Below are 27,248 nucleotides of genomic sequence, written 5' to 3'. Positions count from 1 at the left end.
TATGCAAGTTTGTTTGGTTTGTTTTTTTGTTCAGTAACCTTCAGTAACATTGTATTAAAGTATTCCGGTTATACTAAATTGATTCATTTGTTGTCATTTATTTCTGAAGATATTCAGAGTAATGTAAATCAAATTCAGGGGTTCCAATAATTTTGACCAGGATTGTATGTAGTGAAGACTTGGAAGGTATTTAATAAAAAGTGTATTTTATAATAAATAGCATATGACTTCTTGAGTTATGGCCAAAAATGTATCTTGTGAGGTCACAGTGACCTTGACCTTTGACAACCAAATTCTAATCAGTTCATCCTTGAGTCCAAGTGGACATTGGTGCCATATGTAATGAAATTCCCTCGGGGTGTTCCCAATGTATCATGTTCACAAAGACTAGGACAATCATGAGGTCACAGTGACCTTGATCTTTGACCTTTGACCAACAAAATCTAATCAGGTCATTCTTGAGTCCAAGTGAATGTTTGTACAAAATTTCAAGAATTTCCCTCAAGGCGTTCCTGAGACATCACATTCACAAGAATGGGACAGACAGACAACCTGAAAACATAATAACTTCCACCAAGGCTGTCACTGGCGCAGAGGCATAAAAATATTTAGATTTTTACATCCAGATGTGCACAATAACCAATCACAGGATACAACGTATTATTTTCATGTGAAGAAGTGCAGGAGTTCTTGAGAAAATGGGAAAAACCTGGATCTGCATTAAAACTGATCACTTGGTCTTTGGAATCTTTCCATGAAGTTTCTCTGTAGGTTTTTGAGATATTCTTGTCAAACAAGCAATCTCAGGTAATAAAATAGCCTACAGTTTAAACTAATTAGTCTGTTTCTTAAGCCTTTTCAGACATGGAATATGTAACATTGCTGGCTTCTTTTGTTAAACGGTGGCCTTTTCTCATTCAGACATAGGTACCTTTTACATTAATGTTCCTTACAGCTTTATTAAGACATGACAGGACATTTAGAGAAACAGTCACAATGCTTGTGTGATATTTGGCACCTAGTGTGTGAGAGGGAGTGGTGACACTGCTGGACAAGAGTGGTGAGTTGAAAAGTAACAATAACAAGTTCTCTCAATCACATTCATTACTAATGGATTTTTAAATTTGCAGTATTTTGTAGTTGAAGCCTTAATTAATAAAAATTGTGAGTAAAATTCTAGCCTCTGCTTCTCACAATCTCCTAATAAATCCTTTCTACTATAATGGGCTCTATTTCGTATTTGCTCAAATGCTGTTGCTGTAGCTGCTACTACAGTTGGGGGGGTCAACAAACAAAAGAGACGTCAGAGCTTTGCATATTCTGTCACAGTTGAGGAGGGGCCACAGAATTCGATTTAATGGACCTTTCAACTCCAAGGAGATGCATAGTTAGCAGAAAAAGTGTTTTTGCACACAATATGTGTATTGTTGGGAAAATCACCTGTATCAACATAATATGCCAGCAAGAATCTATGATATGCTCAGATCATTTTAATGTGGAGCTCCTCCATGTAACAGCAGACAATTTAGACTTGTGCTGTGCTAAAAGTGTGACAGAAATGTTACAGATTTAACCTAGTATTGTGACTTTAGCGTAAAAGTGACTCTGCTTTCAGACAAGGTGCATGTCTGAAATTGGATTTACTGAATCAAAAATAGATACATCCTATAACTCTTTAAATTTGCTAAACTTAGAAAAAAAAAATAGATCTTTAAGTGAAATGCTAACTGGAAAAACTGAAGAAGTTGTGCAGGCAGCCATAGTCTGTACATATTAAGGCAATGTCTATCACTTAAAAGAGCACTATCACAGTCTAACAGTGAATGGTGATTGTATGCATAACTAGCACATGATGTCAGATGACAGTGATTTACGTATGCAGTGTAGGGATGTGGAGGAGCCGGTGGCCTACATGTTATCTAGGTATAGAAGGCTACAGAGTGAAATGAGAGTTTCAAGGGCTTGTGGCCCTCCCTCAACCTACAAATAGGCATTTCTCACTTAGCTAATGAATAATGAGCAAAGGTAAGCTATTCCAGCTGAGAATACAGCGGTATCATCATGAAACTAATAATAAAGCTGTCAATGGAGTTTACTAACTTCCTTACACATACCACACACAGGCCATCAGTGTGTTGGGCTTGTCCTGACTTGACTGGTAAACTCTGATATTATCTGTCCCTGCCCAGTTTAGAGGAAACATTACATGAGAATCGTCTAGCTCTCTCCAGCATTTCAGTTACACACACAAGTGCAGACTCAGCTTGCTGCTTTGCTGATAACAGATAGTCCCACATGCTTGTTCTTTGGAATGGGATGTACAAATGTAGGAAGTTCATGGTAAACAACATGGAAATCTGCCCACCAGCATGGTTAAACCTTACTGATAACTTTTGTTTTGACTGGCATCCTTTATTTCCTTATGTGTATGCACAAATACATACACACTCTGTCACTAATAAAACAACTCTAGCATACCCTAATTCCAAGTCTCACAGTTATCTAAAGTTTTGAATATATTTTAGCCTCTTGGTGGCAGCAGAAAATATAATTAACTTTTACAGTTGTTGCCTTTTTACACATCTTGGAGACAAAGAGCAACATTATCATTGATCTGGAGGAGTGTTTGTGTCCATCAGATGATTTTAAGTCCAATATTCACAGTCGTTTTAGCCCTGTATTACTCTCCACCACCTCCTGGAGGGAAATATCGGGCTCTGTAGCTGCTACATGCTCCAGTATGTTCACCAGCTAGTTGCTGACCTGGTCTGTACGCTGTTTAGTGCTGGTGAGGTAGTGTTCAGCTGCCTGATGGTTCTGGAAACAAGGATGATGACAGCGGAGTTTGTGGGTCAGAAAACTAAACCAATGGGCCCAACAAGATTTTTAAAAAAAGTTCTATCAAGCAGAGAACTGCAGAGTTAGATGATAATTCTCTGTGGGTTAAATACAACCAGTGACCCTTTTCACATTACACATAAAAATTTGAAATATTGTTTATATAGAAGTAGTGCAGCTTTGAAGGAAACTTCGGTTACTGGGTTTTATTTTCTTGGCCATGAGGTGCATCAGTTTTGATAACATTGTACTCACCAAAGTAATTGCTGACATCTCAGAACAGGTCACGAGCAATAATATGTTCATATTCTTTGTTAATAGGCCAACAGTTTTGCCAGATTAGTTTAGCCAGACTTACTTTAATTGCAGTTAAAACCAAAAGAAAGCGCACCCAAAATTCTGGGTAACTCAGGACAGTTTGAGTAATAACTTTACTGTTTGCCTTCCTTTGTTCTTCCAAATATGTTTGGCTAACCTGGAGGTTTGTTCCCAGCCTGTCTGATTGTGTAACTGCTTGTGTTTCTTCCCCTCACCTGAAATATTTTTAGTGATGCTGCCACCTTCCCAGATCTCAGCAATTACTTTGGTGAATACGTCAGTTTTATTATAAACAGAACCCATGACAAGAGCTACAAATATAAAACCAAAGTTGTAATCCATAGTTTCCCTTTTAAGGTGCTATATGTAAGATTTTCCTATTACTACATAGCCAAGTAGCAATGTTTCTACCAGTCTGGTTGAAACATTGCAAACCTCATTCCTTTACTCATCAAGACCTATCTCCAAAATCATACATATAGCACCTTTAAGCTATAAAACTGCTTTAACTGTTGATTGTTATCTTCACTGAATAGTAATAGTATTCAATTCAATTCTTTCTACAAATTTAAGTCTTAAGTGAATATATCTTATTCCTGGGTATTTCAGCTTACATAACTCACAAATTTTTATTTCTATGGTGGCACCATGACAAGAAAGCTTGGTGAGAGAATGCAGCTGTAACAACCTCTATAACATTAATGAATAAGCCCTGCCCACATTAAACCAGTGAGAAAAGCAAGGAAAAATATGGATGACATGTGTATGTCCCTACGCATTTACATCAAAACGGAGGGCATGCACAGACAGATTGCAGCCAGAAAGTAGTCAGGTTAAATCGTTTACATGGTGCAATTTTTCTTTTGATTGGTTTATGAAAGGTTACCCCCCTTTTGAATTTTCGGTTTGGGCCTGTTTATTCTGATTGAGGTATTTATATGGAGCATTTTTATTCTGTTTGAGATTTGAAACTCATTATAATCAAAGCATTAGGCTCCATGTAAACGTACCTACTGATAATACAAGGCTGATTAGCCTGTTATAAAAAAAAATGATTAGTAAAACTTTAAGTGATCTTCAATTCTAAATTCCTAGCACCGTAAATTAAACATCACACTTCATCTCTGATAACTGAACTTTATTTTAAACACAAAAAAGATATGTAAAGAAACAGAAAAGAAACTTAATGTCTGCTCATACGTTAAGACTTGATCATGAGCCAGATTTGCTGCATGCTGGGGCATGTAATTACTGATTCAAAGCCTTTTAGTCTTTCTATGCTCTTCCTATCTTTTCCAATCTCTTGATATCTCATTCTTGTTCTCCATAATTTTGAGTAGCATCATCATTGCTGTCATAGAGTGAAAGGCACTATCATGATGTGTTATGTAAATTTTACTTGACTTTCTCTACTTGTTTTTATGCAATCAACAATAAGGCAGACATTCTTTTCCAGCTTTAACTGCATGAAATTAAACATTGACTTTATCAGAGGAACATTTCCCTTTTATCTAAAAGGTGACCTGAAGTTTACAGTTCTGAAAACAACAAACCTGGAGGCTGGCAGCTGCCTCAGAGATATAGAAAATGGCCAGACAGGTTCTGCCACTTCTTGTCTTACAGCCCAACCTACCTACCTTCACACACACACACCATTTTACAGCAGGTAGATACAACCAAAGTTTTCTTACTCAACATGGCTGGTTGGTCACAGCCTCCAAGGGACTGTGTGTAATGGCTCTGACTTAGTGGCTAAAACATGCTTTTCAATTTCAGTAGAAATCGATAGCTGATTTAAATAATTATGGTAATTGCACAGACAGGAAGTGTACAACAGAAAACAGAACTACTTGAACAATAAGCTTTTTTTTCCTTGAACAATATGTTGGACTGGTAAATGAAACAGTATGGGAGCAATACCACCCCAAAATCCTCACCAAATGTATAAATACAACAAATACATACATAAAAATAAGATTTTTTTTACTGAGTTGTAAATGATCGTGTTTTAGAAAATGATGCTGCCTATTCTGTTCAACCATTCCAATCCATTAGACAGTAATCATCAAATCATGTTAATTGATAATTTTGTACATTTTATGGGCTATTCTGTGCATTTGCACCTTAAGTCCCACTTACACAACATGTTCATAATGTGGAAACAATAGTTAAAATGGTAGATTACAGTTTAATCCAAGAAATTATCCATGATTTACAAATGTCAAACCTTAACTAATGGATCTATTTATTTATTTATCCTTTTATCCACTGACCTCATCCTTTACTGAACCCTTTCCTTTATCTATTTCATCAAGTATCCGTACCTTCATTATTTTTACTCTAGCTACTGAGACACAAAATGTCTACTGAGCATTTTATGGGTGTCCAAACCGTGGTTCGACACCTTATGCCAAGTACGCACTAGAAGACTTTCAAAGTGGTCAGATTCCTGTACTGCTCAATCTACACAACTTCTTGTGTTGTAATCAGGAATCTTGAAATCGTTGTAGTTTGCACACTACATGACGGATCAGCGACCGAGGGTCACAGATTACAATATCTTTCACCAGGAGGAATCCCCAACAAGTGTGTCTGGTCTCCAAACTACCTTTTGTCACGCAAAAAGTGGCACGGGAAATTATGTGATACCATGTGTAATTATGATTTTTTTTTTTTTTTTTAAGTAACTTTTATGTATCGTTTTATGTATTGAACAATACATTTAAGTAAACATTAGTCTTCGGTGAATGTGGTATAATAATGACAAAGAGTTAGAAACAAAAGAAAAAATAAAGATTATTTAGTTCCACGTCAGAAATATACCTAAAGAGAGAAAGAAGATTGAAAATAATAAAAAATAACATAGATATGAACCAACACAAGAGGTTTACTTAATCAGTTATAATGTAAAAGAGTTTTATTTATTTTGTTTATTTTTTTATTACAGGTTTTTAAATGTGATCACGTTTGAAAATATATGCCTAGATCTGTTTGTTTAAAAGTAATATAAGATGGTAACTTCTTCAAGAATTTCTTTACATAAATGTAAAGTTTGGCTAAATATTGAGCAAATTAATGACATATTGTTCATTGCTGGAGAAATCAGGATTGATGAATATTAATAACAAATCGTGTTCTTTAAGTGAAATGTCCTTATCAAAATGTTTTAAGATCCAATTGAAAATCAGCCCAAAACACTGTCACATGTACACACTGAAAAAAACAGATGTTCTAGACTTTCCACAATATAATTTCAGAAAGAGCATACAAAGAATAAATTTACAAATAATGGAATTTATTGGGTAATATCAATCTAAGATTTTAAATAACAGTTCAGGGAGAGTAGGCTAAATACAATATTCCATTTTCTACTATCATCTCGGTCCTTCCGCTTATTTTTAAATTTATTTTATTTTGTATTTATTTATTTATTTTTATGATGGTGTACAACTCCTCCCTGGGTTTCCCTTCACCCTGGGACTTGCGCTCTCATTGACTGTAACTCGTCAAAACCGGGTCACAACACTTTTAACGCTACTGAATTTGGACCCCATGACAAGTCCAGGTATTTGGCCTGCTAGATATCTTTCGGCTGTCTGTGATGCATCGGCGAGTCTCTCTGCTTGCGTCTTTGAACAGCTCACAAATAGTGATTGAGTGCTAATTTGCCTCTCATCCGGGGCTTTTCTCAGCCAAAAGCTGTCGGCAATTGAAAAAAATCAGGGCTAAAATTGTGTAGTGTGAACCTGCCATTAATTTAAGAACAAGCTGAAGAAAAGCTTGCAATGAAAAGATTAGCTTATGTCACAAATGTATGAAAATGGGGAAATATGTGACTGTGTTCACATTACAGATCAGGAAATTTAATCAGCACTTTCAAGATTTTGCTGCCATTGAGAAAGACGTGAACCTGTTCTCAAAGCCTTTCTCTGTTGATCTGGGAGGAATACAGGAGGATGTGCAGTTGCTTTTTGAAATTTTATATTATGATACTCTCTGAAGACTCCACCAGTAGCTCCCAGTGTCAGAGTTCTATTGAGGTTACTGGTTAAAAGTTTTAGAACACCTCCGTTTTTCCAGCTGTTACACCTGACAGTAGCTCTTAAGTCCAAGGTCCAGCATTACTGTTCCCATTAGGACTGATATCTACTGCTGACTGTCATTTAATAGTGATAAAACCATTTTATTGCAGATTCCGGCGGACAACACAGAGTGCTTAAAACTCACCCATTAATATAAATTAAAAGGCTCATGGCCCAGGACTTCACATTTATTTCTCCATGCAACCCCAGGCATAAAAAGTTTGAAAACCCTTCCCCCAATGGATGCTGCCAAGGAAAACTTCAACCATCGGATTTAAGTGTTATAGTAATATCTTTGTTGATTATCCAACCTGTAAGCAAATAATGTTACCCTTTCCTAGCAAAAGGAGTAGATCTTCTTTTCATCTATGTAATATGATGCAAGCAACAGTAACTCTACTAACGTCCACATGTTTTGCTTACAAATAATAGGGTTAAAAACTGACCAGACAGAAAAAGGAGGGCAGGTTTGAGCCTTGACAAGGCCATAAAACTGTTGCATTTTTCGAATACGGCTGTCTCAAGGATTAACAATGAATGGACCAGAACACAAGGCAGCGTAGCAAAACATTTGTTATGTAGGAGGAAGCCCTTTGTAGGCGAACATGGGAGACAATGTGTGGCTTGGGCCATTAACAAGTACTGCATTCACCAGCCTACAATATGGGTAATATCACAAGACAAGTGTGTGACACAAGGACCTGTGTCCATTATTGTCTTTAGATCAGTGCTATGATGGTCATGCTCACTGTAAGAGTGCAGATATCATCCAGTGATGGTTCAAGGAACAAGGAAAAGGAACCACCGCAGCCTTGTGTTTTAGACCTGAATCGCCAGATTTGCCACTCAAGTGTGCTCAGATGTGGGTGGCAAAGCCTCCATGTGGACTGCAGGTCGGATATGCCACTCACTACTGATTGATTAGGGCTAAACAAAACAAAGTAACCTCCTTCCACAATAGCGACATTTTCATTCAGATGTAGGGCAAACTTTATCTGACAAAAGAAGGAGTTGGGCTCATTGGGATGAACAGCTGGCGGAGCTGATTTTCCAGTAAAAGCCATCAAACCACTGCAGAAGAAGAGGACACGGGAGATGAGATCATTTAAAGAGCTCCAGTCAAAGCTCAAACGAACAAAAACCATGTGGAAAACATGATGGAAATCTGACATTTCTGTTTGTTTCATGTATTAATGTGAGGGAGGTTACAGTGTCGTCCTCTCATCGCTCCACACAGATCTGATGTTTTCGTCTTCACTAGAAGCTTGACCGTTGGACTTTGTCATTTTTGTTTCGTTTCTACTAATTAATTTTTTAATTAATTTTTCCACGTCAGCCAAGCGTAAAAAACCTTTTGCAATATGTCGAGTTTTTGAGGGTTTTTTTTTTAACCTGTTTTTTATTTCTGAAAGTCCAAATTGTAAATGTTCATGAAAACATGTGGATGGATACACCTCTAATGTCAGGCTGAATGAATTAAATGAAAGGCAATGGCATTTCAGTCTGACTATCAGTCTGATAATGACAATCTCCTGTTATTAATCTCACTGAACACATTTGAGATGAACTGAAACAATGGAGCTGCAGAAAGGAACATTTACCTACCACTCTTGAACAGCCTTTTGTAACACAACTGTTAAAACATGTCTGCATGGTTTTCTTTAACTGCTTTGTTTTATTCAGGGTTAAAGCAGTACAAAAGAGGGGTTTAGATTTTTCTGATCACTCACTATGAACATGGTTGTTATAATGTATTATACAAAGTTCATATCCTAATGGAACCTGCTTCATTTCTGCTCAATTCAATTATTCTTCTGCACGGCACTGACTATAACTTCCCTACAGCATCTGAAATTGTTAGCTTACAAATGCTGTAGGCCATACTCACTTGTGTTGAGGTGTATATTAATGCTTTTCCATGAGGACTAAAGTGCTGCTACAACTGTGCTTGAATCAAAAACTCTGTCCTCCTATCGGTCACTCTCTGCCTTTCTTTCTGGCGATAGAATCTGAGGAATAAGACAGTTGCAAATGATAACACACACACACTCACACAAGCGGCCACATGCAGACACACATTCGCAGTTAAAATCTCCTAACCCAGTCATTACTGTTTTTAATCAAATGACAGCTAGTGTATGTATGTGTTTTGGCTTATATTTGTTATCTGTGTGTGCTTTTTATTAACTGGTACTGTATAGGTGGTTGCGTAACAATGCTCTGACTTTAGTTAGCAGGTGTATGTCTAGGGTGGTGGTAGCTTTATGGTTATACTTGGGAGTGAGACTGAGAGTTATGAATTGGGCAAACATGAAACGTGTATGCCTGTAATTTTGTGAAGGTGAATGTGAAGAAAATATGAGCAGTCTATGTAAGTATGTGCGAGCATGATTTCATCTACAACAATAAGGCATCATATTTTATGAGAGGGTGACATGTATTGTACGAAAAGTTTTAATCTGTACAGTAACCTGTATCGGCATAGATTTGTCTCAATGTGTAAATGGGTAATCTGTAAATATAAAACACCTTCTAGAAATACAAAAAAAGATTTTTAAACTCACAAAGATATCTTGCAAAGATAAAATGGATCTGCAAATACACAAATTCCACAAATAAAAAAAATATCAGTGAATACATTCAATTAATTTACAAATAAATGAAAAGCATTTGTGAATATCTTCCTAACATTCACAACTTTGGAACAGGCATTTTTGAATCCATTTTTTAACTGTGAATCAAAAAGGCATTTGCGGATATCAATTCTATGCTTGTGGATTTGCATTTTACACACCCAGAGTTTTGAAACACGCTGAATGAAAATCCACTTGTATTTCTCAGCCATTTTGTGATCGCTTGCTTACGACATCATTTCCACGTTTGAAAATAACAGCACACAATCTTTCCACAAGCTTTTTAAAAAATAATCAGCGATCAGTAACATGCATTCATCATTTTATTATGTCAATGTGACACAATGAGTATTAGTGTGTGTTTATTTGTTCTATGTATATTATCTAAGACGCAGCTTCATATCCATTTCTGTTTGGGTATGAAAGGTGAAGGCCCGAGGATGCTTCAGGTCCTTGAGGCAGCGGGTTTGCGCTGCTACTCCAGCTGGCAGTTATCTACCCACTGAAGGCCAGCCAACTCATCCCTTTATATTTTTCATTCATTCTTTCAGGTGGGTAAAAGTTACTTCACATCATACTAATGTAGTTGTATTGTCTGTGTAGAACTACACTATATTTATAATCAGATTACACAGTTTCAGTTAGGCTATTTTAACTGTGACAGCACTCTGGTCAAGGTCTTTGATAGTATGGCTTTTGGTGTTGATAGTTGTTTTTGTTTAGAAATGTCATATTGTAATTTTATTGTTCATGTTAATATGTAGATTAAGCTAAGATAACATTAGCTACTAAACTAGCATCTATTGCCACGGCGACAGTAAACATTCATGTTGTGTGCTTGGGGAACAAAAGCAGGGTGCAGGATTTTTTATATTGTAAATGTGATGAAGATACATTGTAAATAGACCAGATTTCGTACCCATTTATTTGAACGTTAGCAGTCTGACAACACAGCGGGGATGCCAACAAAGATGGCTCCAGCAAAAGAACACTCAACTTGCTCAGCTTTTACCACAACACAACATTTTCCAGCATGCAAGCACTCCTTTGTGACGTGAACAGCGTATTTCTACGGTTACCTCCTATGTTGTAACTGCCGCAGCAAAAGATAAAAAAGTTGCCATGGTGATAACTTTCCACAGTTGTAAAAGCCTGTCTCTGAGTATTATAAACCACAGAGCAGTGCTTTGGCATCTGATAAGAGCTATTTTGGTCTTAATATCTGCTAAAAAGTACAATATTGCCCTCTGAAATGTAGTGGATTAGATGTATGAACTAGCATAGAAAAAGAAAAACTCAAGTTCAAGTACCTAAAAAGTGTACTTAAGTACAGTAATTAAGTAAATGCATTTATTTACTATACACAATTGCTGTTAGTCTATGTATTACTGAGGTCAACTGAATAATAATCTCGGTTTATCATGTGGATGTACAAACCTGATTTTGTGACATCCCAGCTAGTTTGGAAGCCCATTATGGTCCAGTATGCAACTTACACAAGTGTGATGTGGTAATCACACACTATCTCGATTACCATCAACATATACATAAATGTCAATAAACATTGCAGGGAATTCCCTTCTGTAGTCCTAGTATAGAAACAATTGGAACCCAGTGCTTGCTTATTGTGTGAGTGAAGCAAGTCGTAGCAGCCTGAGGCTTATCTTTTACTAGTCAGTGACAATCAAAGCTGCAAACTCCGCTTCAATAATTCCTGGCCCATCTGAAAAAAGTGCCCATAGAGCAAGGACTTTTGGGGTGGCAGGAACCTTGGCCCTGGAACTAATCTAGATCCTGCATGCTGCCTTGGAATTGAAGGTAACGTTCTTCGGTTCCTAAAAAGTTTCCTGGGTTCCAGGAAAAAATCCCACAGTGGAAAATGGTTATTAACCTAACCTGACCATTCCTCTCTCTGAATGTTACCACTTTTAATCGTATTGCTAAACCCAACCTTCTGGTTTGGTGGTCCAATCACTGCACTTTCTATGCATAACCCTGGAGAAATTCCTGTTTATTTCAGCTTGGCCTTTTTCCCATAAATGTGGCTATTGTGACTCTATGTATTGTGCTAACTGTGCACTCACAACCTCTGTTATAAAGATTCAGTGAAAGGAGAAAACAGCACACAAATCAATGCACAAAACAACATATATGATGGCAAGCCGTTCGAGTTTCTACAACTTTCAGCAAGCTGCTTGTGGATACTAGCTCAGTTGTATCATAAAACTTATGCTATGTTACAAGAGAAACATTAAAAAAATGACTCAATCACAGTTTGTTGGTAATAAAAAGGACTTGCCTAATCCTGACAGTGAAAACAGTAGGTTGATGCCTCAAAGGTACAGAAGCGCATTCCATTCAAAAGAGAAAACAATTTTGGAGACCTTATCTCGTAATTATGACTTAGTAACTTATAATTACAAGAAAAGATCTGAAGCTTTTGTGAACAGATGTAAACTTTACAGGAAACAGGAAGTATATTTTTGCCAGGAAAAGAGTGAGTTTCACTGTGCTCTGCGACTTGAGCCCTTTTTTAGCCTACATTTGTTTACATTTTGATAAAATGGAATACACAAAATTAGCTATTAACAGTTCATTTTAATAGCTCTGTACCATCGGATGTACTGCCAATTATCAATGAATTACTTTGATACTAAAGAAATCTTGAAAACCTGATGATTCAGAAGGCAAGTTCTGAACCGTTCCAATTCCTGTCATAGTAAATGGAAAAAGTGAGTTACGCTGTGGGTTGCAACTTGAGCCCTGTTTTTTTATTTAATCTAGATCTCAGGAATATGAAATCTTTTCTCATTATTATGAGATACGTAAATCAGAATTATGACATAAAGTGTCCATTTTTTTTTTTGTGAATGCAATGTCTCATCCATGTTTGAAACATTCGCGATTCAAAGATGATGTCATCAATGAATAATAAATTATAGACAAGCAGTGTTTAATAGTGGCATAAGCATCATATGAACAAGACTGAGTCTACAGCCAGGCTAGAAGCTCTGTGTCTATCGGTGCTAATGCAAGCAGGTATAATCTTTACTATGTTCCCTATGTTAATTAAGCATGTTAGCTTGCTAACATTTGCTAATTAGCACTCAACACAGAGTACAGCTGAGAATGATGGGAATATCATTAGTTTTGTAGGTATTTGGTATAAAACAAAGTGTTAGAAAAAATGAAATTTTATCCAGAATATGGAGCTAGATTTAAAACTAAGGGAACCCCATGGCTGTTACAAAAGATCCTGAGAGGGAGATGAATGTTTGTATCAAATGTCATGACAATCCATCCAATAGCTGTTGATACATTTCACTCAAAACCACAAATGTCAATCTCATGGTGGTGCTAAAGGAAAAGTCAGGGGATAGTCCTGATCTTTGTATTTAGCCATAATTTGGTGAAAATATGAGTGTTGGGGACATAATGAACACATACACGTACAGAGAAGTAGATTGCGTAGCAAGAACAGTTCAAGGAGCTTTAAACTTTTTTTTTTTATTTTTTTTATTTTTTTACCGTGACCTAGGTTACCACTTGAATCTACTATGAGTGATGTGAATCCAAACTGACTGCAGCAGCTGCCCTCGGTGAAGGAGCAAGATAAAACATTTTTAAATCCGCCTGTTAAGCATACAGTATTTGTCCCATTTTGGGTATGTGCTACTTTAACAGGTTAAGCATGATAACAAAGTTGACAAAACCTGATTTACACAAACTCATGGTACAGTGCAGTTATATAGAGTTTTTTGAGCATCTTAAAAGAGACTGAGAGTTCTGAAGACAGAAAAGAGGAACCCGAAAAGCAATCCAAAGATAGAGGTTTGTAACCCGCATCCTTTATGGAGTCATAATTCTAATTCAAATTGTTTTACGGCACATGTGATTTATAACATTTATGGACAACAGCCAAGATAAGTAACTACTTTTGATCCAGTATGTTGAACTTGCTGTGTTAAGTTCCTTTTTCCACATAGCTGTGAAAGTTGACTTGTTTTCTGTTATGGCTGATAGGTCACAAATTAAAGTTTTGATAAAGACTATTCTTAGGGATATTCTTGGGTTTTAAGCATAATATGACATTTCTGGTTGTAACCTTATATGACATGTAGAATATTGTAGAATATTTAAAGTCTGATCTTTCCAATGGTGTAGAGACACCTGACGCTAAATAGTGAAAGCAGAAAATTTTTTATTTTTCAGTCATAGCTGACGGGAGACTCACTGAAAGCAACAGATTAGACTGGTTAAACTTCCCTTTTCTAGAGCAATACTGCAACTAGAAACAATGCTGAGTCAAGTTCCCTTCAATTCAAAAGCCAAAGCTAACCACACCATTGTGAAAGCTGCCCACCACAGTTAGCTACACTATAGGACATAGTACAGTGCAGCAGAGTCACATAGGCAATCCAAATCCTGCTGCTAGAACATCAGCTGCAAGCAAATAGTAATGGAACCATGTATTTTGAGGATAAACACCAAAGTCAATATGTCAAAAGCATAGGACACTGTTCTTGACTGCTAGCGAAGTGAATTAAACCCCCAAGTACTTATTGAAACACTGCAAATTAGTGAATTGACAATGAAAAAAAAACCAAAAAAAACAACATGATGTGTCTTCATTAAACGAATGTCAAATTGTTGTTTTACTGTCTAAAATTTAAGGGATATTAAACTATGTACAAAATTGGAAATTAATTTGTTGGGGGCTTGTTTGTGTTAAATTGACACGTTTGTCACGATGCCACACCCTAATGAATAGCTGCTTTATGTGGATAATTGCTTGCACAAAGAAAGTAGCAAAACAGTTGGGGTTATATTGGTTAGTCCTATTCATTGTTGCACGCAAGTAAGGTGACTGGCCAATGGACTTTCCCAACTCTTGGTTGAGCATTTAAGTCCTAGTTGAAGAGAGCAAATTAAATGGCATGATTCATTGAGAAAAGTAAAAAGGTACAGGATTGCATATACATGTTTTCTGTTTTCTTATGTTTACAAAAGGAGAAGTCATGTCAAACCTTATCAGTAATATAATAATAATAATAATAATAATTATCAGTAATAACTACCATCATGATTCATTGCCAGCAAGTATCTCTCAAATATCTCCTACTCATGTGTATAGGATATGCAAATGTTGGCATAAAAATGGTCTTATAACGTTAGGTCATACAATAGGTAAGCATAGATATGAGTTTTTTACACCACGCACACACACTTTGGAAACAATATTACCCAGATAATGTAAGCTTGTTGATATCACTTATTCCTTAATTATGGATGTCACCTGCTGAAAAGGGAAAATGGATCTATTTAATTATTTTATAATCAGTCAAGACTCAACTGATACTTTGTGCAGTCTACTGGTTTATTGAGTGATTGTTTTTTGCCGTTACCCTGTCATGCTTCGTGTGTACTGATGCCAGGTCAACATAATAATCTCTCTCATAATTATCTCCACTCTGTCTACAGCAGGTCTCTCTGCTCTTGGAACAGTATTTTTCTTCAGGAAAAAGTGCTTTGGTATAGGATTTCTTCTCCTATTTGACTGACAGTAGTCATCCCGGTTAAAATTGTCACTGCAAACACAATGATGGTGCGGACAGGAGTGTTTTCATCTATTTGTAGCATAACTAGACACAACTTCATCGCGTGCTGTCCCCCAAAGGTAGTCTGTCATGGTTAAGAGCAGAACAGCTGAGGCTGTTATCGGTAATGTATTGGACAAAGTTAATTTTGACAAAATGATGGCACTAATAAATGACAGAGAATCACCAAAGTGATTACAATTTATCATGAGGGGATCATGAAAAATCCATTCAATAGTTTTTTAAATATTTCATTATGAACTCATTGACCTACTGACAGACATTGCTATGTTAGAGCAAAACCATTTGCACTGCTAATAATAAGCTTCTAAATGTAAATTGGTAGTGAAAAAAATACTGCCTAAACCAACTGTACCTCCCACTTCACTAGCCAAGGAATCTGAATCAGGCAGAGTTCATAGCATACAGAATTGAAAAGTGACAAAAAAGACTGACACTGGACCAGTATTACCATTGTGCAAGGCGGCAATTCTCTGAAAATACAAACACTCTGCCTCCTACAGTGCCAGACCTAAAGCCTTAGCACAGAGTACCCCAGGAAACCCCAACACACTTGCCTCCATGGTGCGGCCTGAAAATACAAACGTGGACTTTGAAGTGATTAAATCTGACATTCTCTCCTCTCCGAGGTCAGATATATCCTCAGTGATAAAGCAGGAGTTGAAGAGTTTGGATACACTAAAAAGCGAACTGTGGGCAGTGTGAGATGAAATTGTGAATGATGCTACCACTATTCGATCCAAAATTGAGCAAATGAAAGGGAATATCAAGTATGTAAAGGGGGGACTCTCAAAGTCCCTTCAGACTATAGTGACTAATGCCAAAAACCAAGTGGAAGACCCAAAAACAAAATGTGAGGACATGGAAGAATGGATGAGGAGTCGGACTGTGAGGCTCCCATACCATCCTGGAACGAGCCAGGAACAAGTTCAACTGCAACAGTATAAAACTGCAGAGAGATACACTTCAAAATGACAGAAATTTGAAAATCAACTGCTCACACTGAAGCCTGCATTGAAAAAGCCAGGAGACAAACCTCATGATACGCAACATAGGCATAGCTACGCTGGAAAGGCGGCTTTCCAGCACAGAAGCATGAGAAATGGAGGTCCATCATCTTCCCCTCCACACAATTTATTTTGGCATCTGTCCACGGACTGTTGCTCTCATTGTTGTTGTTCTCCATAGCGCTAAAAAACTATACTCTCCGATTGCGCTCTGCTAGTAACAGCATGAATTCTACTAACTCTCGTCACTCTGGGTTTGACATGGTCATTGTGTGTCGCTTCGCAAGTGACGCAAAACACTTTGGAATCCGAATTGAGAGGTCAGAGCGTCCAGACTGAGACACATCTGCAGAAAACCAATTGGACTTTCAAACTACCTCCAAATGTGGATATGCCAAACAATGGATTTGGGCTGGCAGTTGAAACAAGACATCAGTTACAATGGGCATTCATCCCATACCTCATGTTTGAGTTCTACATTCAATTTGTCAGCCCACACACGTTTAGGTCTTGCTGTGTTTAACAGAGTTCTGTTATGTAGGAAAAGATTTTTTTTTTTTTAAAAGAAACTGGTCCTAACAGGATCAAATTTATTTATTGACTAAGATTTCAAAATTTCTGAAAAAATATATATATAAAAAGTCACCTATATTACAGATACCTCTCTGTTTCCAAGTGGAAAAACAATATCATTCAGGCCAGGTACAAAGGAATGATTTTCACAAATTGGAGTGTCAACATAGATTTCTGAGGAATTAATATAGCAGCCCAATAATACATTTTTTGAAGTTTTTTAGGTTAAAACCACCTGCATCCTTTGATTTTGATAAGTGATTCTTAGAAATTCTAATGGCTTTATAGTTCCAAATGAAGGGTATAATAATTGAATCCAAATGCTTCAAGTAAGTCTGAGCAATAAAACACAGAATAGATTGGAATAGATTTATGTTCCTGACCTAAGAGACTGGGAGGGCTTTGCAAAAGTCACTATTATGTTTAACTTGCTAAATTTTGATTTGCCAATTCAATCGTAAGAGGTCTTCTGGATTTCTTGTTACAATCACACCAAGATATGAAAAGTTATTATAGCTTTATTATTAAATTATTATAGTTATTATATTATAAGAATGGGCCGGAAATAAGGCCTATTTAGCACTGTAGAAACTGGAATTATTTCACTCTTGCCCCAGTTGATAGAAAATCCTCAGAGACTGCCAAAATTAGTAATTAGGGACAGGAGGAGGGGGATTTAATTCTTGCGGGTTGGAGATGTATAAAAGGATGTCATCAGCATTTAACAAAAGGCAATGTATATATCCATACATGTCAATGGGAGATACTAGAGGGTTTTGTCTGATGCTAGTAGCCAATGGTTCAATGATAACTGAAAACAGAAACAGGGAGAAAGGACAGCCTTGGAGGGTCCCACAACAAATTTCAAAAGGGCGAGAAATATTTTGATAAGTAATAACTGAGGCATTAGAGTGTGAGTACATTTTCTCAATCTATTTCATGAAGGAGGTTCCAAAACCAAATTTGTGTAAACATCATAAATGGCCAACAGCCTCTTCTCTACATTTGGTGTACAAAATGTTGAAAAGCTTCTCCCATGCCCGCTAGCTTCATCATGCTCTCACTAGAATCTTCTCCTCCGCTTCCCTTTTCTCATCTCTTTCCTTTACCTGGTGCTGTCATTTTGTTTGGAATGTTATAACTAATTTCAGACATGTAGAAAGGAAAATTGAAGGTCTCTTGGATGAGGTAAAAGGTGAAGTTGTAGTGGGGCTCCATGAAGACATTTGTACTCCATACCAAAGATCAGAGGCCCAGACTAATATCATTTATGATGCTGTTGTGGCCATACATCGATTTTTTTGTATTAGTGGTTCTTTAGGAGCCTGTTTGGTGAATATTTGGCAATATTTGGCCTTATCTTGATCTCCATGCACAGACAATTACTGGGACACAAGACTGTCTTGATAAACTAATTTGGCATACAAGACAGTTTTCACAGCTGCTTATTTTTTTTGTTCTGCCCATTCTGCCAAAACAAATGTTTCAGCACTACTCATATTTTGGGATTGTGTAAAAGCACAACTTAGAGGCTGTATGATGTAACTTGCAATTGCCAAATCGCTGAACTGGAACAAACAATTAAAAAGATAGAATAACAACATAAACTAAACTAGATCCTATGCTCCTGAATAACCTGAAAGACGCCCAGAGAGAATGAAATAGTTTTAATCGTGGAGAAGATTTAAGGCAATTTAAGGTTTACCAATCAAAGATATAATGAACATGGTAACAGGGCAAGTAGATTATTGGCATATAGACTGAGAAAGCAGCAATCATCAAACATAGTACAGAAGATAAAATCTAGTAATCTAACCAGTCCTCCTACTAAACCAGACGAAACTGCTGAGTCCTTTGCAGTATTATGCAATTCCTTATATAAAAATACGGACACCTGCTCCAATGACAGGGCTTTAGTATTGTTCTTGAAAAATATAAAACTAACTGAATTAACAGAGTCGATGGCAAAGGAATTTGGATGAACCCTTTATGAGACTGCAAGAGATGATTTCCTCATTACAAAACAACCAAATGATTCATTATAGAATTTTATAAAAGCTTTAAAGAATTAATACACCCCTTCTACTAAAAGCATATCATTATGCTTTACAATCGGCACAATGGCAAGCTCACGGAAGGAGCGACTATGATGATAATACACAACATAACATGATGAACATTTCTCTGTTGAATGGCTATCTATGTATATTAATGACTTTTTTAAATAAAAGAGTAAATAAGGTTATCACTCAAATGATACATCTGAATAATTATGAGTTATTCAAAATCCAAAGGGGGAGTGACTTAGTTTCTATCCCTCAATTCGAATAAATCATTTGATTGTGTGTCCTGGTGGTATTTACATCAAACCCATAGGCTGTTCAGATTTGATACTAATTTTGTTAAATGGATACAAACATTTTATTCAAGCCCACTTCCCTCGGTCAGCGTCAATGGTCATAGATCAGAGTGCGTGGAACATGGTTGTAGTCCAAGGATGCTTACTGTCACCTCCATTGTTTGCCATCAGTATTTACCCTCTAGTTCAGTTTATTCGAGATTACAGTAATATTAAGGGCATCACCATCAGTGGAGAAGAACATAAATTATACCCTGTGGCATCTTGCTCTTCCAAAAGGAACCTGTGACAACAATACCTCATCTAAAAGAGTTTATTTTTCAGTATGGATATTATTCAGGATATAAAGTGAGCATGGATAAAACTGGGCCATGGATATTAGAAGCCAAATTCCAAAACCTGTTAAACTTCAGAGTGAGTTTAAATGGCCTAAGAATGGCTTTAGATACTTATGTATTTGTATTCGCTATTCTTTAGAAAAATTATATGATGCAAACTATAAGAAAATAATCAGATGCAGTGGTAAAGATCTGGATCGCTGGTCAACATTCCCTCTTTATCCGATTGTCTTCAGTGAGAGTGTACATATGAATGTTTTTCAAAGGGTTTTTTACCTCTTTCAGATGTTACCTATAGATGTAAGGGCTGGGAGTTACAAATTTCAGGTACTACTTCTAGATTGCGCAATTGTGAACCTTGGCGTTACGGATGAAGAATATCGGGAAGAGCTTTATAAATTCAATTTCAATTCAATTCAGTTCAATTTTATTTATTTAGCGCCAAATCACATCTTTATAGTTATATTTACAGAGACCCAAGATTCCCCCACGAGCAAGCACTTGGCGAAAGCAGCAAGGAAAAACTCCCTTTTAACAGGCAGAAACCTTGAACAGAACCCAGCTCATGGTGGGCGGCAGTCTGTCAAGACCGATTGGGTTGAAAGAGAAAGAGAAAGACAAAGAGGAGGGGAGAAAGACAGAGAGAGAGAGAGAGAGGTTGGGGGGCAGGCAATAGGAAAGAACATAACACAATGCAGTTTCCACATAAAGATTTATAACAATAATAATAATAATAATAACTAATAACTAATAATTATAATAATATAGCTAATAATAAGACTAAATATAATAATAATAATAATAATAATAATAGAGAATGAGTAATATGAGAAGGCTATTTCTTCTTGACTGTAGGGAGGTCCAACCCACCATGTGGTACACGGAGAACAATGATGATTACGGTATTTGTCACTTTTCATAAAGCTTAGTGCACTATGATACACAGGGTTTAAGTACTGGGGTGTAGATGGGGCATCATGACAATACAGAAAATCTCCACAGTCAGTGAAAGAAATGAATGTTGACTGTACAATAGTTATACGGATTGGAGGGATACAGCCTTTAATTCTACACAAGAAGCCTAGTTTTATTTTTAATTTTTCAATCAAATGTTGAATATGAGTTTTTTTGAAGGATAGTCTACTGTCAAGCAAAATTCCTAAGTATTTTTAGTATTTATAGCAATATGGGTGCCATATAAAGTTTTTAATAGCAGGAAGGTCAGAGATGCTGGTGGAGGTGGAGAAAACTATGTATTTGGTCTTCTCTGCATTTAAAACTAAGCTGTATATAGTAATAATTAAGGATTGATAATTGGAAGTCAACAAAGGCAGACTGAAGACAAGTCAGGGCCTGGGCTGGGGTGGAGCCTGGGGATTATAAAATTGTATCATCAGCAAAAAATGGAGATTGAAGTATTGATTAGAAACAATTATGTTTAATATGTTATTTACTGTAAACAGTAATGGACGCTGTAGCAGCCCATTTCTGATGGTAAGATGGCTTGACTGAATACCATCAGCAACAACAGCCTGAGTTTTGTGTAAGGTAAGATTGAAACTAATTGAGTGTGGTTTCATTTAGACCTATAGAATGTAGTTTATGGAGTAGGAACCAAATGCTTTTGAGAGGTCAATGAAGAGGGCAGCTCAAAATTGGTTTTTTAGCAAGGGAGGAGATAATGTTATCTATAACTGAAACTGCAGCTGTTACTGTGCTGTGGCCTGGGTGAAAACCAGACTGCTGTGGCTGTAGTAGGTTTAGTGAGAAAGTAAAGGTGCGCAGTTGTCAATTAACCAATGATTCTAGGATTTTTGCTAAGAAAGGAAGTTTAGATATTGAAAAGTAATTGCTGAGATCAGAGACGTCACCTCTTTTGTGTAAGGGTAGTACTAAGGCGCTATACCACTAAGCTGAATCATGCCTGTTAATAACATTAGGTTAAAGATATGAGCTAGATGTGGACAGATTAAGGGGGCACTTGGATGAAGAAGACAAGACTAAAGATTATCTGCACCACTCTTTGCATGCTTTAAACGTAAGCAGAGTTATGTAATCATCTGCAGCCAGTTTAAGCTGAGGCGATGGGGACTCCTTCTACTGGGGGGATATGGTAACTGTCTACAGTTGAATCTGCAGACATATTAAATAAAAGACCAGAGGAGAGGAAATGATGATTAAAAGCATTAACCATGAAGGATGTTCCAGTAATATGACCTGATTCTTTGTTTGATTTGGGGAGGGAGGTGTGCCCATGGTGAGTTCTTAACATGTTATGGTGTTCCAAAATTTAGTGGAGCTATCACAGGAAGAAAGAGCTGAATGATAATAATTTGATTTAGCCTTCCTAATCGTGCTGGTGCAGATGTTTCTTCTCTTTGATGCTTTGTCTCTGTTGTGGCTGGCATTGGAGAGTTGTGGGGAGAACCAAGGACTGTATCTGTTGTTGTTAATTCTATGTTTTAATAAGGGGCATGTCTGTCAGCAATAACTTTAAAAGATTGTGAAAAAAAAGTTTGCCAGTGCCACGGATCAGTAATAGAGAAAATATTATCAGTGTCAGAAATTGATAATTCATTTAAAAAATCCTGAAGATTAAAATGTTTATAATTTCTTGTGATAATTTGAGATTTAGGAATTTTCTTTTCTCTGACACAGATGACAGGACAGTGATCACTAAAATCAAGGGCAAGAATTCCAGAGTCAGGGTATTTGTGTGGTCTGTTAGTAAGTATGATATCAGTTAAAGGGGAAGCAGCTAGAATTCCCTCCACCACCACCCTAAATCCTGATGTGGTTCTCTGGTCAGACTCCACCAAGCACGTCCTCCTACTGAAACTGACGGTAGATCTCATTAGCCAGTTCAGAGAATCAAGACAGAATGGGAAGTGTCTGCCCATAGTGGTTGGATGTCGAGGTTTTGCTGGCCAGACCCCTTGGAACACTTGCAAAGATGGCAAAAAGAAGACAACAGCCTGGCGGGAACACCAGCACAGCAAAAAGAGTCTCTACATGGCCATGGCTAAAGAGAGAACAACCCTGGGTGCAATGTACTTAGCTGTTGGCAGCTGTACACAACGCAGGGGTCTGATCAGCATCTGCTGGGTCGCCTGGGGGAGGGAGTATGATGTTGAAAGACCCGAAACTCTTGATGATCCCCAGGAACATGTGTGTGCATCGTAGGTAAAATTATCTTGTGCCTCAGTGATTGAACGCTCCCTACAACCAAAACCTGTTTCTGAGCGACCCCCTTGGACTGTTATTCATTTTCATCACTACAAAAGTAAAGCAGAGGTTATTAAACTCTCACAGAGCAAACTCCCTAAAATTCTAAGTCTCTCCAATCTATCTTTCCTGACTTATCTGCTGAACCCGCCCAGTGCTGTGGAAAATCTAAAGACAACAAAACCGAGTGTTACAATGGTGGGATCATATTCCAACACATGTACCCCTCGGTACATATGCTGGTGGTCAGATTCCAGGACAGAGATCATGAGTTTGAAGAGCTTTCCTCAGCCATGGACTTCTTCTTGAAGGAAGCCATACCATTTATACTAACCTCCCGGTAAGGCAATCTGCTCTCTAACACACACAGTGGACACTTAAATGTCTGCGGATATTTACTAACAATGTCTCAGTCACGGCTTGGTCCTCCTGTCATAATTAGCCTGTATAAATGGTTATACTACTGCCTTATTCAGCTGCACGAAACATCAGTGTCAAACTCCATTTTTTTTAAATTTAATTCATTTTTCCGTTTTCATTTTCATGTTTCAATTCTTTGGAGACCCCACTTTACTCAGTGCTTCTAATAACTCTATGTATGTTTACAGTGTAGTGTGAGTGCAGTACTGTTGGATGTGGCTAGCTGCATTATCCCCTCACACTCCCCACCCCATCCCCGGTTAGTTCTGAATCCCCCTTGTTCCTTCTTAAAGGGCATTCCACTCCGGTCATTTCTATTTTTCGAGGTTCCTTGCTATTTCTGTTAGCATTCATCCTGCGTTTTCTCTTTATGTAATTAATTCTCCCTTCTTGTCTAGGAATTTCGGTATGGGCTGTATTATCACACGTGGCAGATAAGAAGGTGAATGAAATGACTCTCACCAGGGGAGTAGTTATGAATTCCTCAAGCTGGAATGTAAAAGGCCTTAACTCACTCTATTAAACATAGTAATGTACTAAACCATATTCATAGTTTTAATCCTCAAATACTTTCAAATTAACACATCTCAAATTAACACAGTTGCCTCAATAGGCCCTGGACCTCACAAGTCTTTCACACTAAAGTTTAAATTCAATAAACCATTTAATTAATTAATTAAAAGAGACAGGATTGGGATGTTGACCTAGACCACAGGTTTAAATATGAGGAGTGGGAAGAGGTTCTACTTAGAATCCACTCTTCTTCCACCTGCTACAGTCACAGTCTCATTCCATTCAAATCTATACATTGCAGATATTGGACTATAGTCATCCTAGCAGAGTATCACCATCATGCCTGTAAGACCTATACCAAAACCTGTACTCACTCACCCTTTCTGGCAACCAACACTATAGTTGGAGACCCTGCACAGAAGAATTGGTCAGATGAGTAGATTGTATGTCAAAAAAATACTTTAACAATAACTCCCCAAAATAACGCCCCAGATTGTCATTTTTAAATTTCCTTTTTGTACAAAATATAAAAAAAACATGATAGGTGTTCATTTGTGAGCTTTTGCTGTTGTTGGGTAGGTGTATTTTTTAGCTTAGGATAGAGCCAGGCTGGCAGTTTCTTCCTGCTTCCAGTCTTTATGCTAAGCGAACAGCATTCTCACTCCAGCTCCACACAACAAGCATATTTCCTTAAAAGTTTATCTATTCTTTAACTGTCATAAAAGTAATGTTAGTATTGAGTAGTAATTTGAATACTTATCTATCCTAAGTAAGGACATTAAAATTCTCTGCAAGCTGATTTCCAAACTTTACAGAAAAGAATGAAAATGAGGAGAGGACAAATGAGTTTTGAGAGATCTGAAACATTATTATATGCCCTACATGGGTTATAACCTGCAAAAACGTTTGTGTGGTGCTTAAAGGCTTATCTGTTATTCTTTGAACCTGGAGACTTGTCATGGCACTTCCCAACAGCTTTTTCATATTGATCCACAAATGTAATTAGTGAGTCTTACTGAAGTCATGTCACTAAGGTGTATACACTGGTGGGTGGAGGATGAGGGTGTGTGATTTGGGGGCCATCAGAGGCCTTTTAATCTACTAATATCTGATCATTAAAAGGTTTCGTCACCCAAACCAAAATCCCATATTTTCTCTCTCAGTGGAACTGTCATTGGAACTACTGCAGAAATAGTCCCCCTATGTTTTTGTGGTCCTAGTGAACGGACCTTACAGATATCTAGACATTGGGGCACCATGGACTTGGACTGGGCGGTTGCCAAAGTAGAAGGTTGCCAGTTTGAATCCTAGCAGCAGAGTGAATGATTTTTGCCCCCGACTCCATCAACAATTCTACCCATGAGCCCTTGAGCAGGACACATAACCTCAACATACTTCCACCGAGCGACTACAGGAGGCTGTGTTACTGCTGGGAAGCTCCCAGTGTGAATGTACGGCAGGGTGGAGCTGAGACACAGCACAAAGGCAACTTTCCCAGGAGACATGAGGGTAAAATAACACATAGTGTACTAAAGGTTGAACTACAAAACATGCAGTTTCATACCAGTTTTACAGCTGACACCATCCAAGGCACATTCTCACTTACTTGATATACAAAAAAAAACAAAAACAAACAGCGATGAATCCTCCACTCCTTTGTACCAGAGTGTGTCTGTATAATCTGTCTCTGCTCTATTTGTAAAAAACAGGAAAGTGTCAACTAATGAAATGGGAAATAAAGGACTTACATTTAACATCTGTGGAGGTAAAGTCATGGAAGCATAAGTGTGGAGTGCATGCACCAGAGGTTTGAGTGGTTTACGACAAGGAAGTGACAATTTGTTCTAAATACCTGGATGACAAGACGGCAAAGTCCCCACCATCAATCAGCCGGATCTTACAGAAAAGTACTCCATTGACAAAAGGCACTGCCGTAAGCTCCTCCAATGTAAAATGCACTTGAAACTTGAACTTCTTCTTTTTCATTAGAAAAGACATAGTCCCCAGCTGCTGGAGTGTGCTCATGGTGCTACGAACACCAATGAATGGAGAAAAAAAAAAAAAAAAAAAAAGAAATATAAATGGACTGTATTTGGCTTTAAAACTGAAGTTGAAAATCCTTCTTTGCCTTGAGGTTAATCATTTTCTGAAGTGTTGTTTAGACCTGGAATTAGGGGGGGGGGAAAGATCGTTATACAACAATATCAACTCGGTTTTATTTACATCTGCATGTTAAGGTTTTTGCAGCAGTGACAGCTGTGGAAATCTGGTCCGTACATTTTTTGTTTTACCCCACATTACAAATATATTACAAGACCTCCTATATATTATTGATTACAATCTCGGCTAATGAATCTGGTATTTTCAAATACTCTTAGACATTATTCTTTAAATTTCGCATGGTTGCTTGCCTTTTCGCTATCATTACTAGACTGCAGACAGCTGCCACGCAAACAACGAAAGCACTCAGCGCGTTAACTAACAAGCTTTCGCACTACATACGTCTCCCCCAACCCTTACCGTTCCGCCGGTGTGCTTCTCCTCATACTTGTTAAAACGGCACAGCTGTGTACCGCTGCGGAGAACCGGAGTACGGGTACGTGACAGTTCTCGGTTTCAATGCATCTTCACCAACTTTTCCCACTTCACTGGAGTACTACAGCAGTCAGTCAGCGTTGCTCCCTGAACGTCTGACATCTCACGGGGCGAGTTAGGGACCGTCCACAAAGTCTCAGCAGAGGTGAATGAGGAAGAGGATTGGGGCACCGAGTATTGGAAACAAATGTGAAACTCTACTACTACTACTACTCATATTAATAATGATGAAGATGATAATAATAATAATAGTAATAAAAAGTCAAAATTCTGAATCTTGAAACTGACTATTTAACTATGTAACTTTATTATAAAAAAACAAGATTTAGATTAGTTAGATTTCCAAGTAATAAACATGGTCAGGTGAGACCGGAAGTGCCAGCTGAGAGATACCGTCATATGTGTCCCCAAGCAACACGGTGTGAACAAAGGTTGTGACATAGTAGCAATGTAGCACCAATGACACAGTCCACAACAGTGTATCAATTCATAATTTGCCAGTGCCCATAAAACATAAAAAAGAACAAAATGGAAGGGGACCTCAACAAACATGTTGGGCATTGGTTACTGTGCTGAAGTGGAGTTTCTGTCATTGCTATTTGTGGCTGCAATTCAATATCCCAATGTTAGAAGAGTTGATTTTATTCAGCTGAAGCATATTTAACACTAAGTTACACAAACGACCTCATAGTCTTCCATGACCGGGTTTATTTTTGTCGTAATGTTACC

General features: G+C 37.5%; 1 protein-coding gene across 3 annotated transcripts in view; it reads right to left on the bottom strand.

The window, feature by feature from the left end:
- LOC120806429 (protein FAM102A-like) overlaps window positions 1-26,630 on the bottom strand; it is a 39,061-nt gene extending 12,431 nt beyond the window's left edge. The window contains exon 1 of one of the 3 annotated variants that reach the window (XM_040157622.1): window positions 26,445-26,630. In XM_040157622.1, coding sequence (XP_040013556.1) covers window positions 26,445-26,470 — 26 coding nt within the window. In that variant the 5' untranslated portion in view covers window positions 26,471-26,630. Of the gene's footprint in view, window positions 1-25,488; window positions 25,532-25,776; window positions 25,950-26,444 lie in introns of those variants that run through there. The other 2 variants (XM_040157621.1, XM_040157623.1) reach the window with 2 other exon arrangements.
- Window positions 26,631-27,248: the final 618 nt, after the last annotated feature.

Source organism: Xiphias gladius, chromosome 20, assembly GCF_016859285.1.
Source record: "Xiphias gladius isolate SHS-SW01 ecotype Sanya breed wild chromosome 20, ASM1685928v1, whole genome shotgun sequence".
NCBI lineage: Eukaryota > Metazoa > Chordata > Actinopteri > Istiophoriformes > Xiphiidae > Xiphias > Xiphias gladius.
Note: the sequence above shows the minus strand (reverse complement) of the source record. Positions and strands in the feature narration are given on the sequence as shown.